General features: G+C 39.7%; 1 protein-coding gene across 1 annotated transcript in view; it reads left to right on the top strand.

Moving 5' to 3' along the window:
- DSCAM (DS cell adhesion molecule) overlaps positions 1 to 17,465 on the top strand; it is a 613,017-nt gene that overhangs the window by 579,918 nt on the left and 15,634 nt on the right. Inside the window, exon 32 of the mRNA XM_034753123.1 lies at positions 2,531 to 2,833. Within this exon, the coding sequence (XP_034609014.1) occupies positions 2,531 to 2,833 (303 nt within the window). The remainder of the gene's footprint in view (positions 1 to 2,530; positions 2,834 to 17,465) is intronic.

Here is a 17,465-nt window from a genome sequence, read left to right as displayed (position 1 = left end):
ATCACAGACATCTGACACCTCTTGCCTTTGTTCTCAGGACACAGCCTGGCTGTGTTCACATGTTCAGCTGCCTCTGCAGTTAGGTGTTGACCTTTGGTCATAAGAGTTTCCATTGTCTCTTCTAGGACCTCCATTGCTAATTATTCTGGTCTCCAGCCAGGCAGCTGTGGGAGTCAAACACCTCATGTGTCCTGTTCTGCCCCTAGAGCAACATTTTAACCCTTTGTCACTCATTGGGTAACAGTACTGAGGTGATAGGTACAGAGTCATATGGACAGTTCATAAAAATGTTACAGAAAATTCTCACATGCGTCACAAGCATATTGTCACATATCCCAGCACAGCAAGATTCTTCTCACCCAGGGTCATTTTATTTGACGGACAAGTAAAATATCATTAGGTTTTCTCATTATCATCCAATCATCATGGAAAAGGACATGCAAGTGGGTTCACTGAATGGGCTTGTAAACTTTAACAATGATTTTACAAGCCTACTTCATAACCTATAGTATTTGAACAAAAGTTGTTAATTACTAGACACCTTCCAACTCTATCCCTGCCCTTTAAGATGTGCAGGGTTTTATATTAGAATTAAAATAGGTTTTTAAATCAAAAGTAAACTTGGGTCATGGAAGGGGTACACAACACAGGGATGACAAAACAGTATATATACTATGCTTTTGATTTCTAGGAAAGGAATGGGGTCAGAGTGATAAATCTATTGTTATTTTAAAAGATGAAACAATTGTGTATTGAGTTGTACAACCAAACATAGCTGTGCTACATGTCTAAAATGATGTCTTCACTAGAAACACCGCAGCAGCACAACTGCAGTGCTTCAATGTAGACACATACTATAGCAACAGGATGGGTTTTCCCGTCACTCTAGTTAATCCACCTCCTTGAGAGGCCATCGATGGAAGAATTCTTCCATCAACCTACTGCTGTCTACTCTGAGGATTAGGTCAGTTTAACTCCATTGCACAGGGGTGTGGATTTTTCATACCCTTGAGACACGTAGCTGGATCAACCTAACTTTTTAATGTAGGGCTGGCCTAAGAACCAATAAATGAAATGAATGAAGAGTCTACCAATTTTGATCTGCTTTCAAGTTCTGGTCTCAGATTTGCAAAGTAAGGCAGCCTGGGACATATGAGGGCAGAGTTTAGCATTTCATGAATTGTCCCAGATTTATGGGCCAGTAGCTTTAATCTCAGTGGAGACATGTCCAAAAGTGCTTTAATCATTCAAGGTAAGCTTGAAGGTCCTAATCAAATTAAATCATATCAAAAATTTCTTATGAATTAAAATAATGCATTTACATCTTTATAATTGACAGGTGTATTGCTCTTCTTATGGAATAAAAACTGATACCAAGACTCTAGTATATGATATAAAAAATAAAGACTTGCAATTAACAAACTGTTGCATCTAGTTACTGTAGTAGTCTCATGTTATGAACTAATTGTTGTTGCAGCTACTATTATTATTATTATTAATAATAATAATTTATTGAGTATCAGTAATGTGCATGGAACTGTACAAAACCTGGAAGAAGACATGGTTCCTGTTCAAGGACCTTGTGAAACTTCTCTTCTCTCCTGATACACCACAGCTGAAAAGTATAGCATTCCAGGGACTTTTCCATTTAATTAAATAGAAAGCTCTCAACTGCTTCACTTTTCAGGGTTTGGCATTGTACTTGCAGTATGCTTTACCATACACAAGTGATTAAGTAAATCTTCAAGAATAATGATGCTTGTTCAAGGGAAGTTGATGTCTCCGGGAATTGGTAATGGGAAAAGAGACACTTCTTTATTACAAAGGACTTGATCCTGTGCCCATTAAAGTCAATGGTGAAGTTACCAGTGACTTCACTAGTGATGAATCAGGCGCTAGAATACTAGCACACTGGTAGTGACCAAAAGCTGTTACCTTCTGATGCAGCCATTTGCTCTATGTGAGATGAGTTGGTGGTTTCAGTCCAGTTCCCAGAAAACAGATGTCTGTCTCAGAATCATTGCCATTCTATTGTACCTTTGTTGGCATTCTCCACAGAAGGGCCAAGGTGTGAATGAATATAGAAAGAGAACTATCCTTTCACCATTCGAGGTGAGCCCTCTGAAACATGTCTGAGGCACATTAACAGGATACTGTATTGAAACTGTCCTTGGCAGTGCTGTGTCTGTTTTGTGGATAAACAGTGGCCTTCTGTTTTTCTTTTGACACGTAAAGCACTAAACTTATTTTTCAAAAGAGAAAGGTGCGGGGGCGGGGGGAAGAGTAATCACATTTTTCTTACTGAATAAACATTTTTTCTGCTTCTAAGCAAACAAGTCAATTCTGATTCATATGCTGCTGGTAAGGCAATGAGACCTCATTTTAAGTGTGAAAGATCAACACTCATGATGAAGTAGATTTCAACCAAGTCATAGTCAGGAAAACTACACTCTAGTAAAAACCCTTTTAATATTAATGACTTAGGTTCTGAAATGACCACACTGTTTTTTTATCTTTTTTGGATGTTTAGATCGAGCAAGAAGCAGCATGGTCTCCACAGAAAGTGCCTCCTCCACGTACGAAGAGCTAGCGAGAGCATATGAACATGCTAAGATGGAAGAGCAGCTGAGACATGCCAAGTTCACAATTACAGAATGCTTTATATCAGACACATCATCGGAGCAGCTAACGGCAGGGACTAATGAGTACACAGACAGTCTGACCTCAAGCACACCATCAGAATCGGGGATCTGCAGATTTACTGCTTCGCCCCCCAAACCTCAGGACGGAGGGCGTGTGATGAACATGGCAGTTCCAAAGGCACATCGGCCAGGTAAGAGCACTGAGCTAACTTTTTGGTACTTTGGGTGAGTATTTCACTGCATGCATAACATGATAGATGGAACAAGATATATCAGAATGAAGGAAGAAAGAGTTCATCTTTAAGGTAAGTATTCACAGAGTAAAGAATCACTTTTTATCATAACTGATGTTATATTCAGTGTAAGTTTATCCTCCTGTATACAGACAAATTAAAAACAATGGCATAGTAATACCCTTTCACTGATCTCAAAGGAATGCCAAAAATCTCATTGAAATTGGTTGCGGATAGGTATAATATCTTTTCAAGGACGTCATTGAGGTGTTATAATTCCGTAAGCACAGACATCAAGGAGAGAGTACAACTATTTGAAACTGGAAAAAAAAGAAAAATGTTAAAAATATCAAGGGAACAGGCTACCTCAGGGGACTGACAATGTAAGTGCTGGAACTAGGGGTGCTGCTGCACCCCCGGGCTTGAAGCGGTTTCCAACATATACAGGGTTTACAGTTTGGTTCAATGGCTCTCAGCACCCCCACTGTACCAATTGTTCCAGCCCCCCTGACTGACAATGGGATATGGAGCCTTCCACTGGTAGGTCACTAACTTAAGTCCAACCCAAATTGTTAGTGACTAATAATGCCTGATGGGTGCCTATTGATTTTAGTCCAGCTCCTGGAAGGCAACAAATTCTATCTTTAGTGACACCCTAATAATATGTATTTATTTATACAATGCATAGGTCTGTGTGGTACTCTGCAGGCAAATATGTCACAATCCCTTCTCTGAAGAGTTTACAGTCTAGCTTAGACAATGCATGACATGACACAAGGAGAGACGACATAAGTGAAGAAGGATATACACAGTAAAACATTATGAGGTTATTTATTTTATTTTTAATTTCATTTTTAGTAAGTTTGTTCATTAGGCTGGGTTGGTGTCAGGGCTCCCTATACATTTAGAAAGCAGCTCATACATTGTGGGTGCTATCCTAACACAAATAAAAAATACTACTAATTGAACAAAGGGGATTTGGGGGAAGAGAGGAAACAAGCATAACAAATAGTGTTGAACGGTTGGTCCAGGAGCAGGAAGTAGCATGGAGGGAAGCCAAGAGGGGCTTGTGGGAGAAGTATACAAGAAGAATTTGAAAGGACTCAGAAAAAGAAGAAATGAAGTTGTAATAATATAGGAAGGGAATTACCAAGCCATTCAAAAGGATGAAGGAGGGATGGATAGAGGAAATACTTTAGTGGAGAAAATGACTGATTTCCACCTGGTTACACACTGGTAACACAGACCCCAAGAGTGGTGATCACTTGGGATATGTGAATCTACAGAAAACAAGAATTAAAGGTAATTATTTTTTCTTACTTTGATTAGGGGAAATATCCACATTTCACAGTTGAAGGAAAATTACAATCTGCCCCTTCCAGTCAGTCAACAGACATTCTATAAATTCCTCAGGCAAATAGAAAAGTAAACGCCTTTCATTTTTCCAAATAAATTATTTATGTTTATTTAATATTTTTAAATGTTCTAATGTATTCTAAATAATGTACATGCTCCCTGAGGGCAGCCAGTGCTAAAATTCAGTCCTTACGCTTGAGCTGGAAAGCTTCATGGTTTAAGATCTGAGCAGTTCCCCTCCAGTGAATTAAAGATTTGTAGTCAGCCCTGAGGCCATCAGCTAAATTGATTTGAATTCACACCCATTTTCTTGCTAAATTTTAACTTCCTTTTGCATTAAGGAGAGGCAATCTATCATGTGACATGGTAATTAGATTTAATAACTTGGAATAGTGATGCAAGTTCTAGTGGCCCAACATGATTGTGGCTAAGGCTATATTTTAGTCACGGGTGTTTTTAGTAAAAGTCATGGACAGGTCACAGGCAGTAAACAAAAATTCACAGCTCGTGACCTGTCCATGACTTGTACTATGTACCCCTGACTAAATCTTGGATGCTCTGTGGTGGGGGGTGGCCCGGGGGCACCGGCACATGGCCTAGGACCCCCACTGGTGCTGGGAGGTGTGAGGGGGGCTCAGCAGCCCAAGACCCCCGCTGGTGCTGAGTGGGGGTGGCCCAGGGGCTGTCCAAGCAGCTCAGGTGACCCCAGGGCCAGACAAACCGGCCACTGCAGAAGTCATAGAACGTCCTGAAAAATCACGGAATCCGTGACTTCCGTGACAGACTCTGAGCCTTAATTATGGCTCATTGATAATAAATGTTTCTTAACATGAGCTTTCAATGATACTTTATAACTAAAAAGACTTAAGACAACATATGGAATTATAAGGAAGTTGATTCTTGAATGCTAAAAAATAGATTAATATTCCCAGTGTCCACACTGTTGATGGGTGACTCAAGGGGCAATATTTTCAATCATTTAATTTTTTAGAAATCATGAGGAAGTTAATAATAATTGAAATATAATTACTTAAAGATATCATTGTGCATCTGGTAGCATGATGAAGAAATAAAAATGTTAAAATGTTTAGATTTGCTTAATGGCAACATTTGAAGGTGCATACCTTGACAATGCTCTTTGATTCTGGTTTTCTCATTTAATGTCATTCTTTTTCAAGATCACATCTACCTGTCTGTTTCCATGGTATTTTTCTTTTCCTCTGTCTCTTGTATTACATCATTTTCTGTAACCTATGCCTCCTTCTTCCTAATTTCTGATCTCACCTTTCAGTCAAACTTCTGTAGCCCTCCTGCTGCCAATTTATGGTTGTAGGAATCTGCATAAATAATAGCTATTGTTCAAAAATAATCCCAAGAGAGTTTTGGATTACAAATAGAATATATTTGGAATTTACAAGACATTCCACACCAGATTATAACAACTGGATATTTTTAAAGACTGGAAATATTGAGGCTAAACCGCCTGATGGTAAGAGCTCCTTAGAGCAAGGTAATGGATAGAGATAGGTGCATAAAATAACTTGCTGTATAGAACCAATATTAGCCAAAGTCAGTGAGTCAACGATTTTGGGATGTTTTGGGCTGACATTCAAACCACTCAGGTACTTAGCTAACCATTCCTCAGTCTGTTGCTCTCATTAATGTAGACAAAACTCTGAAACCTTAGGGCTCAATCCTGCAAACTGCTAAATGCTCCTGTGTGGGAACATAGCATCTCACAGTAGCGCTCAGCACCTTGCAGGATTAAGCCCTTTAGTCAGAGTGGCTGACTCGTCCAACAAGTAGCATTTGAGCCATTAGGTTGAGCCACTGAAGATGGCTAATGGTGAGCAGTGGAGAGTTTGGGCGCCCATTTGAAAGAAGGGAGGGAGAAAGGCAGGGTAGCCCATTTTCAGTTTTAATTATGATTTTATTCAGGGATCTGAATAATAGGATCATCCCTTATTCCCCTCCAGCTCAGCTTCATTCAGAAAGTGTCATCTCAATCCAAATATTTGAATATTTACTTATCCCTATAAATGACAGCTGCAAATAACCATGCCAGGTTGGCATTTTACATTGGAATTCAATTTGGATGGCTCATCACACATCTAGGCAGGCTTAAAATGTGATCTTTTACAGCACTACTGCTGGGAATTAGGGCTGTCTTTCCAGAACCTCTGCACTTTAAATGTAACTCTAATTGTGTAATTAGTAATATGTGATAGAAGACCTCTACTTATTCCAATCCACTGTAAACCTTTCAGTCCTTTGGGATGAAATTAAAGACTGTGACCTTTTTTCCTCTCCCAGTCAACTGTAGTTCTGATCCCCAGTTTTCTGATGCTCATGCTTACTTGCAAGTGGCAGGCATATTTAGAATTGGCTTCTAGTTTACCTGGATTTCTGCTCCTATGTTAAGTCTACACAATGAAGAGAGTCAGGTACGTGAAACTATAAAATCATGAATTTAACATTTAGTCAATTACACTGCAATAAGAGTCATTTAAAAGAAAAAGAAAATGATAGGACCTAATAAAACAAACTGACAAAGCTGAAAACAAGAATAATTTTATACTAAATTAGAGACATGCAGCATCACTGGAAAATCATTTAAATATTCAGCTAAATTATTCTGAAACAATGCAAACTGTTAAGCATATTCTGCTACAATATGTCTCGCTCTCCATCACATCACAAGCATTCCATCATTTTCACTTATATCAGTTGAACATATTCCACAAAGCATATTTATAAGGTACCATTGGAGGGGTTGCATTACTAAATATTCCAGTAGTTGTGCTTTTCTAAATATATATTTTTTAGAAATCACAGCTGCAGGATATGGAACAGAGAACTAAAATGGTTTATAAATTTTCACTTTCAGAGTTCTAAAGGCGGAATTCTAAAAGCATTTTGCTAATCTTTCCAAACCCACATACAGTTCTTTGGAGAGACTTCAGATTATTTGCTGCTTTTGCTTTTATGTCAACATTAACACAGTGTTTTTTTCTTTTACTTCTTAATAATGGCCAATTGGACATTTTAGATCATTGATTAAAATAAAATTGCTGCACTATACCTCCTTCTCCCTAAGTTTCAAAATGCAGGAGCATGTTTTCTGATCTACCTCCTGGATGGGCTAAGAGTGGTATTAATAGAATCTTCTTGTTAATCATTGTATCATGATACCTTGACCTTTTACAATTCTGCAGGCACAGAGCAGCCTACAGATTTTGCAAACCTTGCTGACTCAATGTACAAAATCTAACTGAGTCTCTGAGTCTAGGTCATCTTGTATTGGTGATGGTCATACTGCACAGTATGCCACTGTGATGGCATCATGTGCTAGAATGAAGGTTGAAAGAACAAGGGGATATGAGAGACAGTATGATAGTATTTTAAACTTTGTGTGCAAAATGGGCCCTTCATAACGAGGAGGCCTGTCATGTTTTGGGGTGCAACCCAAACCAGTGAGAGGTTGTGTCACTGCTTTTCCTGTAACCCTGAGTTTCTTAAAATGTTCTGCTGCTGTAGTTCCCTGTCTGGACGCTCCCAGCCAACATACAAGTATGTCTGTGTGTTAAGCAGCCCTGGTTCAAGAAGTCTGACTCCAGCAGCCTGTTCGTTACACCTCAGCCACACTCTTGTCTCCACCAACCTTAGTTACTATTACCCAAGTGGACCCCAACACACCCCCAGTCAAGAATTTCCCCCAAACCACCTTCACTGAAGTCTCAGCCCTCTCCTGGAACACTCAGAGAATTAATAAGGTTTTTTTGTTTCTTCAAAGAGACAAAGGCATGGTTTATTACTTTAACTGGAGTTAGCAAACACTTCAGTTCAAACACAGCTGAGCTGAGCAGTTTCACTGGGTTGGTTTAGATTAAAAGCAAAACAAGTTTATTAACAAAAAGAGACCCATTTTAAGTGAATTCAAGTACAAGGGATAAAGGCAAAATGGTTACAAGCAAATAAAAATAAAATATGCTTTCTAGTGGCTAAGACCTAACTTGACAAGTTACAACGTTGGTAGATTTCTCACCAATCTTTTTTCCTTCCACCCATGGCTGAGTTTCTCTCAGTCAGGACCTTTCACAGAAGTACAAGTTGATCATTCCCCTTGTTTCCCTAGGTGAAAGGTCTTTGCCTAATATAGGTTTCTCACCTATATTCAGTTCTCAGAGACTCCAGCCCCCATCTTTCTCAGCTTCCATGAGCTCTGGCCTTTTGTATCTGTCCAGGGATGGAGAACAAGATGGCTTAGTCTCTCACCTTATATCTTCCCAAACTCACTGTTTTGTCCCCAGACTCAGGATGACCTCATACTGTTCTTCCGTTCCTGTGGACTTCCAATGGGGCTATCTTTGTTTTTGATCATGCCTTGCTTAATTTCATTGGAGACAGGTAGATAGCTGCCTTATCTCCTGTCTGGAAGAAACCTGTTCCTCCCTTTGTTTGATCACAGACTTTAAAGCATAATATCAGTGAGTATTCATAATTCCTCATCTAGTGCTAATACATAATTTTTACCATGATATTAATCACCAGTGTATCATTAGCTTTCATAAAAGACCTTACATGATGCACTTTTATAATGCAGTAATATTGTGTCTGATCAGTTGATCAATTGCTTATCATCTGAGGTTCAGACTCCTGCAAGAGGCAGTCTCCCCCACTCACTAGGTTGATGGCTTTATCTTTTATGTAAATGTGCCTTCATTGTCTCTACCTGACAACAAGCAAATACATGTTCCATTGTCTAGAGCAGACTGGGCTTATGCACTGCTTGCCAAACACATTTTAAGAACATAATTCTAGCATGAATCCATAACTCTTTGTACACACCTCATAAATACATCATTCAAGAATACTAATGATCAGTGAGTTATTAGTATTAGTGAGTATTATGTATTATATTACATGCTGCCTGTTTGGGTACACGTCATGACAACAGGATATTAGGTGTGGTTAGATGTCAGGCCTGACAAAAGTTGCTGACACAAAGTAGTGAACCACCAATGGCCATTGTGTCACAGACCCCCAATGCCCATCATCTTCATAGTGCTAATAACATGTAATATGTGAAAAATGAGGCCAAGATATTGTTAGCATTGAACTTAATATCATCCTCAACTTCAAAGCTCCTGGAAGTCTGGGAGTTCACCTAACTTCAAGAGAACAATGGATAAATCAAATGAAAGCAATTGGAAATACAGAGATTTTTTACCTCTTGGCCAACAATGTCAGACTAGCTCAGGCTAGTAGGTGCCTCAATCAATTAGCATTTTGTGGTGATCCAGTCATCTAGGTGAGAAGAGCTGATGGGCTTAGGGCGGTTCTTAATGGACAGGTGTCCACATCACAGATTGCACCCCTATTGCCACTATCTGGCAGTCTCAACTGTGATTGAACCAGTTATGGAGACTGAACTATCATTTCAGCACAAGCCCTAGTCCTTGGGAAGTTGAAGCTAAACAAATTCAGACTGGAAGTAAGGCATACATTTTTAGTTAACGACTGAAGCAATTTACCAAGGGCTATGGTGACTTCTGCCTCACCGTCAATTTTTAAATCAAGATCGGATGTTTTTCTAAAACATATGCTCTAGGAATTATTTTGGAGAAGTTCTGTGGCCTGGATGTGCTATACGGAAGTCAGACTAGATGATCACAAGGGTCCCTTCTGGCCTTGGAATCTATTAATTTGAAATAGACATGCTCCGTTCTTGCCTTTCACTGCCCTCTCAATGGTTTTTTTAAATGGAAGATAAGAAAAGATAATTGTAATAGTTTGTGAGAGGGGTGTTTACCTCACACAAGGCCTGAGCAGGTAAAAAGGGCCAATTACTCTGTGACAAGCTGCACCTGGAGGAGAATCAGTGCTGATTGGGCCTAATGGCTGACGAAGCCCAGCTCGGGGTGGAGCTGAGCTGGGTTTACAAAGAGAAGAAGTTGGTGGTAACAGGGGACTGTAGGGAGGAACTCTACTGTCACACCCTAGAGAGGAGGAGAGTTGGCAAGAGACAAGGAGGAGTCCTAGCGGGGAATAAACTCTGGGATCCTGCCTGAGAAAACAGACTTTGGCAAGAGCCCAAGAGAGGGTGAAGTAGCTGCAGTGAATGGCGGAGATTCCAGTGGTAACTCAGGTATGGGCCAGAAGACAGAGAAAGGAAAGAGCCCAGAGAAAAAGTGGCAGGGTTTAGGATTGCTTAGACCATGATTGCTAGACATAGGGTCACTAGGCTGGAACCCAGAGCAGAGGGCAGGCCTGAGTTCCCCTACCAGCCCCTGGGGAATTGGCGTAGTCTGGCCAGCGGAACAGAAGACTCCCTGAGACAGATCATCCCATGGGACTTTGATACCCTGGAAGGGGAAAACAATAGTTACCTGGCTGGAGGCCAAGCCATGAAAAGGGAGCAGTTGATTTCAGAGAGGGGGGGAGCAAAGACTGAAGGAGGGGGCATCAAACTGTTTGAGGGCTAATCACCAGGTGCAGCCACAGGGAGGCGTCACAGCAGTGAGTAGCAAACCCCGTGACATAGTTGAAGTTTTCTCATAATGTTGCTATTTTCTGCTTTGAAAATAATAACACAAAATTGAATTATCACAACAATTATTCTAACTTCAATAAACATAGCAGCCATGGAGTTTATTAAAAATATATTTCTGTTATTATCATTTTAAATCTTGTAATGGCCTCATCAACCAAAGTCATAATAAAATGAAATAGATTTAGTGTCACTCGCTGGGGGAGGAATTATGGCTCTGTCCACTTGCCACCCCTCCTTGGTGACTTGCTCCTTGAGGATTATGTCAGGCATTAAAGCCCTAGCAGTCCCCACAGCACCCAGAGTGAAGGCTGTCTGAGGGATGGAATCCTGGCTGTCCTCTATCCTTTGTGTGGCCATGTGAAGAACTACTCACAATATAGTATGCATGTTATCCAGATCCTCTGATTTAAATATGCTTACATTGTCCAAGAATTCTCTTATATGCCCTTTATCAATAACAACTTGTATAAGGTCTTTAGTTTCTAATCTATTCAATGCTAGGCATGCCTGCCAGAAGACTGAGGTCTGGTCTACTGTGGCATAACGATGTTTGTTAGGGATATGATTCTTTTGGAAACATAACTTTGCCAGTAAAAGCCCCAGCGAAGATGCAGTTATACTCGTATAACGGTATCTTATATCAGTATATCTTATTCCACTTACCAAACCACAATAAGCTATACTACTATAACTGCATCTACGCCAGTGGGTTTTGCCACATTAAGTATAGCAGCATAGTTAAAGCAACAAAATTTCTAAGTGAGGACAAGCCCGTGAGATGCAGAATGCAATCACTTCTATGAAATAATTGCTCATAAAGCCCCTCAAGCAGATGTTGAAGATTAGTTGCTGCATGTGGAATGCTGCTTTATGATCCCAAGAAGGAGGTGAAAGTTAAGAGAGTTGCCTGGGCACAAATCTTATTTTCCAGACTCGTACAGTAGGGATAAAAATAAGCTACTCAGTGCAATGAGGGGGAAAAATGAAGTATGCAGTAATAAAGTTCAAAGGGTTCATTCTTTCTTTTCAAACATTAGCCCTGCAACTCAGGCAAAAGAGATGTGAACTGGTATGTGATGAATTCAATGATGCTGAAGCTGGAGGTTCAGTTTTCTACCTGGCAAAGATTAGAGTGCAACATGGAGAGGAAATCTATTTTGAAACTCAATTTCTGCTGAAAAGTGGCTGGCAGCAGCACCTGAACCTGATATGAACTCAGCCATTGGAGATTTATTAATGACTGTGAGGCTTGACTCAAGAATAGCATTGACCTGAGAAAATGAATGTTTTATGTCCCCTTTTTTCTCTCTCTTGTATTTCTGCACTGGTTGAAACTAGAGGTGAGTCCAAGCCCCAAAGTCTGTTTCCAGAACTAAAACTGAATTTCCTAAAAGATGCAGGGTGTTTCAATCTGGAGTTTTGGTTCAAGTTCACATCTAACTGAAACCTGTATGCTGTCTGATAAATCGTGTAATTGCAGGTTGTGTGATTTGAGATTATCCTTTATAATGACAAGTCTATAGAGTTGATTAAACTGGTTAGAATAGCATTGGGTTTCTTTCTGCTTTTTTGAACTCTATGTGAAAAATTTGCACTTATATGGTCACTCCATTTTTCATCAAAAATTGGGCCAAATTCTCCATTGCCTTATACCTGATAATCACTCATACTTGGGCTAAGTGAGAGAAAAGTATCGGCAAAATGCTACCAGCATTTTACACCCAATTTGCAGAAATGTGAATGACTGCATGAGGTGTAAGGCAATGGAGAATCAGGCCCATCCTTTCTATTTTTTGAAGGGACCTGGATTCCCTCTCCAGTTACCATCAACATTCAGTAGCTGCTAGAGATACCCTAGGGAGCATTACCCAGTTCTTTACAGAGCTTATTTAATATCCTTGGATTTGCAGTACTAATTCTATGCTCTTCAACCTGCACAAATGTTGCAAGAGGACATTCAGCTGTCCCGGGATTCTGACTAAAAAGAGTGAAATGGATGATATAAGAATGTAAGAATGTCCATACTGTGTCAGATCAATGGTCAGTCTAGCCTAGTATCCTGTCTTCCAACAGTGACTGGTGCCAGATGCTTCATAGGGAATGAATAGAACAGGACAACTATCTAGTGATCCATCCCTTGTTGTCCAGTCCCAGCTTCAGGCAGTCAGAGGTTTAGGGACACCTGGAGCATAGGATTGCATCCCTGACCATTTTAGCCATCAGCCATTGATGGACATATCCTCCATGAACTTATCTAATTCCTTTTTGAACTCAGTTCTCAGTGGTTTGAGCATTGGCCTGCTAAACCCAGGGTTGTGAGTTCAGTCCTTGAGAGGGCCAATTACGGATCTGGGGCAAAAATCAGTACTTGGTCCTGCTAGTGAAGGCAGAGGGCTGGACTCGATGACCTTTCGAGGCCCCTTCCAGTTCTCCATATATATACTTTTGGCTTTCACAACATCCCCTGGCAGTGAGTTCCACAGGTTAATTGTGTGTTGCATGAAGAAGTACTTCCTTATGTTTATTTTAAACCTGCCGCCTATTAATTTCATTGGCTGACCACTGGTTCATGTGTTATGTGAAGGGATAAATAACACTTCCCTATTCACTTTCTCCACACCAGTCATGATTTTATAGACCTCTACCCTATCCCCCCCTTAGTTTTCTCTTTTCTAAACTGAACAGTCCCCGTCTTTTTAATCTCTCTTCATAAGGAAGCTGATCCATGCCCCTAATCACTTTTGTTGCCCTTTTCTGTAACTTTTCCAGTTCTACTATATTCTTTTTGAGATGGGGTGACTAGATGGAGGGGGATGCTTTTTCAGTTGAATATTTGCATTGTGTGGTTTAAAATGCAATAGAAAATATTTTCAGTCAAGGTTTTGTTTGCTGGAAGCAGTTCCAAGACTGATTCAAATCATCAACTTGACTCTTTAAAAGAGTTAAATGGACCCGGGACCAGTGCTGAGAAAACTGGATAAGTAGGCTAATCAAAGCAGGCAGGAAAACAGTGGAGCAGGTGGAATGTTTGTGCATAGATTTTTACTATGTTTTTTTAATCTTCACCAGCAAGTCTCCTAATATGTACTATGTGGCAGAACCCTTACATGTCTCCTGATTCCGAAGTTACTCCCTTGGATCAACTTTGCAGGAATGGCATCTAACATCTTATTTTATTATGTTTTTCTCTGTGCTTGGGATAATTATTTATGTTTTATTGTGCTGTTGGTAAACCGGGAGCACCTCATCAAAATTCAGATCCATGCAGTCTGCATCTTGTCACAGGGGCAGCACATCAGTGAAGAAAAGAGAAATTTTCAACATCTTCTCTCAGCTTTTCTTTCTTGGGATATCAGAGGTTTAGCCATCTTAGAGCCTTGACAAGCTAATGTTCTGCAAACCACTTAATTCCGCATTTAATAGAGACTCATTACAGAGTTTAAATCACTGGCTTGTGTCATTTCCTTAATTGGTTTACAGAGTGAGGTTCATTTTTACAATTTGTATAACCTGACTGCTGCATTAATATTGAACTAGAACAGTATTAGATCAGTATCAGAGGGGTAGCCGTGTTAGTCTGAATCTGTAAAAAGCAACAGAGGGTCCTGTGGCACCTTTAAGACTAACAGAAGTATTAGGCTTGGTCTACACTAAACCCCCAAATCGAACTAAGGTACGCAACTTCAGCTACATGAATAACGTAGCTGAAGTTCGAAGTACCTTAGTTCGAACTTACCTCGGTCCACACGCGACAGGCAGGCTCCCCGGTCTACTCCACGGTACTCCTCTCACCGAGCTGGAGTACCGCAGTTGACGGTGAGCACTTCCGGGTTCGACTTATCGCGTCCAGACAAGACGCGATAAGTCGAACCCAGAAGTTCGATTGCCAGCCGCCGAACTAGCGTCTGGGTATAGACGTACCCTTAGATCAGTGACTCTACTGATTTTGTATCAAACTGGAAACTATATTGAAGTGATTTTAATGCTTAAATCTTGCAGCTCTTTTGATCCAATCCTGTTTTCCAGCCAGCTTAGTGTGAAAATTTCAGTTTAAACAGAGAGTGATAGACCTGAACATTATATTCAATTCAATGGGTGTAAAAGAGTTGGAGATTGCTTCTGCAGCTACTATATATGAATCAGTAAAGCTCATGTAAGGTAACTTTATCCCACCCTTTTGTTAGAAGAAAACAGAATGAGAGCCCAGTTCCTCACCGATTCCAATAACAGTGTCAAACAGCAGAACTGTGAACTGTTTTCATCTTGTTCTCAATTGATGCTTCATTTTTATTTTTCTCATTTGAAAGTTTATAATGGGTTTTTCACAAGTACTTATTCTAGACTGCTTTAGTTTACAGTGTAGTTTGTTTTCACTTTCTGTCAGGTTAAAAAATCCCATGTTTTTATATATAATGTGTATGTATAAAAGAACACAAATGTCCTTCTTTATTAGCAACAACTTAAATGATTAAAAATGAAAGATTTATAAAATCTTTACTTTTCATTACTAATTCTGATTGTTTACTTTCTTTGTATTTCTCTCAGCTGAAAATAAAATTAAACAGCCCAGTGTGTTTTATACCATGGAGGTAATGGATGCAACTCCATAGTGAAGGCAGAGTTTTGCACTTAAAGCAGGGCTTAAATTTATAGTTTGTTTTCAGTCGATGCTCTAGCCCATTGCTGAAATGTTTAGATTGCAAACACAACTACAAGGGAATGTTCAAATCCAAATTAAAAATATTGTTTTTATTTTAATGAAAATAATAGTTTGTGAAAACAATTCTATTAATCTGATATTTTTTAAAACCTTGGTTTTACAAAACCTTAATTTTGGACCTAAATTGACCTAAGAAGCATCGTTTTAATGTATACTGAGTGAAACATTTCATCTTGCTGGTTTTGTGAGATGCTGTGTGATTTTTATATGCCATGTCAAGGCAGTCCCAGAGTAACCAGAAACAATTGTTTCCATAGAAACAGTAAATGATCCAGCTGTGCCATAAACTGCTGTGGTCAGTTACAGGTGTCCCTATTACAACTAGCCCATACCTCAGGTTCTGTTTCTTTCCATTATGCCATGGGGCCTCATTACAATTTTAGATTTACAACAAATCTAAAATGTTGGCAGCTGGAAATGTTAGTTTGTGGTTACCTGCAAGAACATGATCATGCTCTTGTCAGACCATAATATGCAAGCTAACAAGTGTCATTGTATGTGCAGGTAATCAATTTAACAGCATAGCCTTATCATAACTGCATTTTTTCTCAGTGTGAAGGCTTCTTTAGATGGTAACATTTAATATATACATATTTTTATATTGTTCAACCTTTGATGTCAGCAGCTAGAAAGTTCTTAATTTAAGTAAGAAAATCTGGATTTCTGGCCCTAGTTGATAAATTAGCAAGAATTACACAATGCACCCTGTCAGCACCACTCAAATTACTTCCACTGGTGAGCATAAGGACACCCAGTTACAGTAACTGTGCCCGGAGCATCACTTCAGGGATGTTATATATCAGCAACAGTCTTTGATTCTGAGTTTTTGCTGCTTCCAAATCTTCCTACTACTGTTATTAGTAGAGATTGAAAGTACGGCCTAACTTTGAGCTTCTTTTTGTAGGGTTTCTAAGACCATGTCTATACTGACATAATCACATAGTGTAGACACAGCCTACACTGAAGGAATGGGTTTTTCTGTTGGTGTAGGAACACTACCTCCCCAAGCAATAGTAGCTAGGTTAATGAAAGCATTCTTCCATCAACTTAGCTGCATCTACATTAAGGGCTGGGGTGGCATAACTGTGTTGCTCCGGGGTGTGGATTTTTCACATCCCTGAGCAATGTGACTATGTCAACTTGTATTTTGTATGTAGACAAGGTTTACGTCAGATTTAACCATGGATTTCAACAGCAGGGTCTGATCCAAAGCCTATTGAAATCAATAGAATGACTCTCATTGACCTCATCGGGCTTTGAATCAGGTTATATTTTCCAGATGAATATCCTAAAATATCCCAGGAATATACTGTGAGGTGTACCAGGTTCTAGAAAGTGGCAACTCTATGAGACAGTTCATATTTAAAGAATTTTCATTCAGTTCATCCAGTCAGCAGCAAACTAGTGTTAAACATTAGTGTTACTAACCATGCATAACTGAGTGATGACTTTAGTATGTTTTCTGTATCTCCTCATGGCCTGGAGATCATTGTTTCTAAGTGCCCTTAAAAACATGAAACAGCTTGGCTGATGATGTTGATTTACCCAGAGAGGTCGGTCTTACAATCTTGCTGCTGCATTCATATTGAACTAGAAAACCCTCAGATCTGCAGCTGTGCTGGTATTGTCAAAACCTGGACTCCCACCCACCAGCTGTGTGATCCAAAGGATTCTGTACTTCCATTATGGTATCTGGAGTTAATTCATTCTTAGTGCCAGCACCAGCAGTACAGTGGCAGCCCTTAAAGATGTACCAGTTTTGCCTGATACATACAACTAAAAATTACTTCAAAGATTTTGCAATGTTCCTTTGTACTTTCTACTGTAGCAAATACCTTGGATACTGAAGATGTGCTAAGATTGTCTAAATACAAATGCTTACTTAAGTATGAGGCAACTGACAAGTTTTTAAAGTCTAGTGCTGTAAGTCAGTCCCACTTCTGCTTGCAATAGTAAGAAGA

Source organism: Trachemys scripta, chromosome 1 (assembly GCF_013100865.1).
Source record: "Trachemys scripta elegans isolate TJP31775 chromosome 1, CAS_Tse_1.0, whole genome shotgun sequence".
NCBI lineage: Eukaryota > Metazoa > Chordata > Testudines > Emydidae > Trachemys > Trachemys scripta.
Note: the sequence above shows the minus strand (reverse complement) of the source record. Positions and strands in the feature narration are given on the sequence as shown.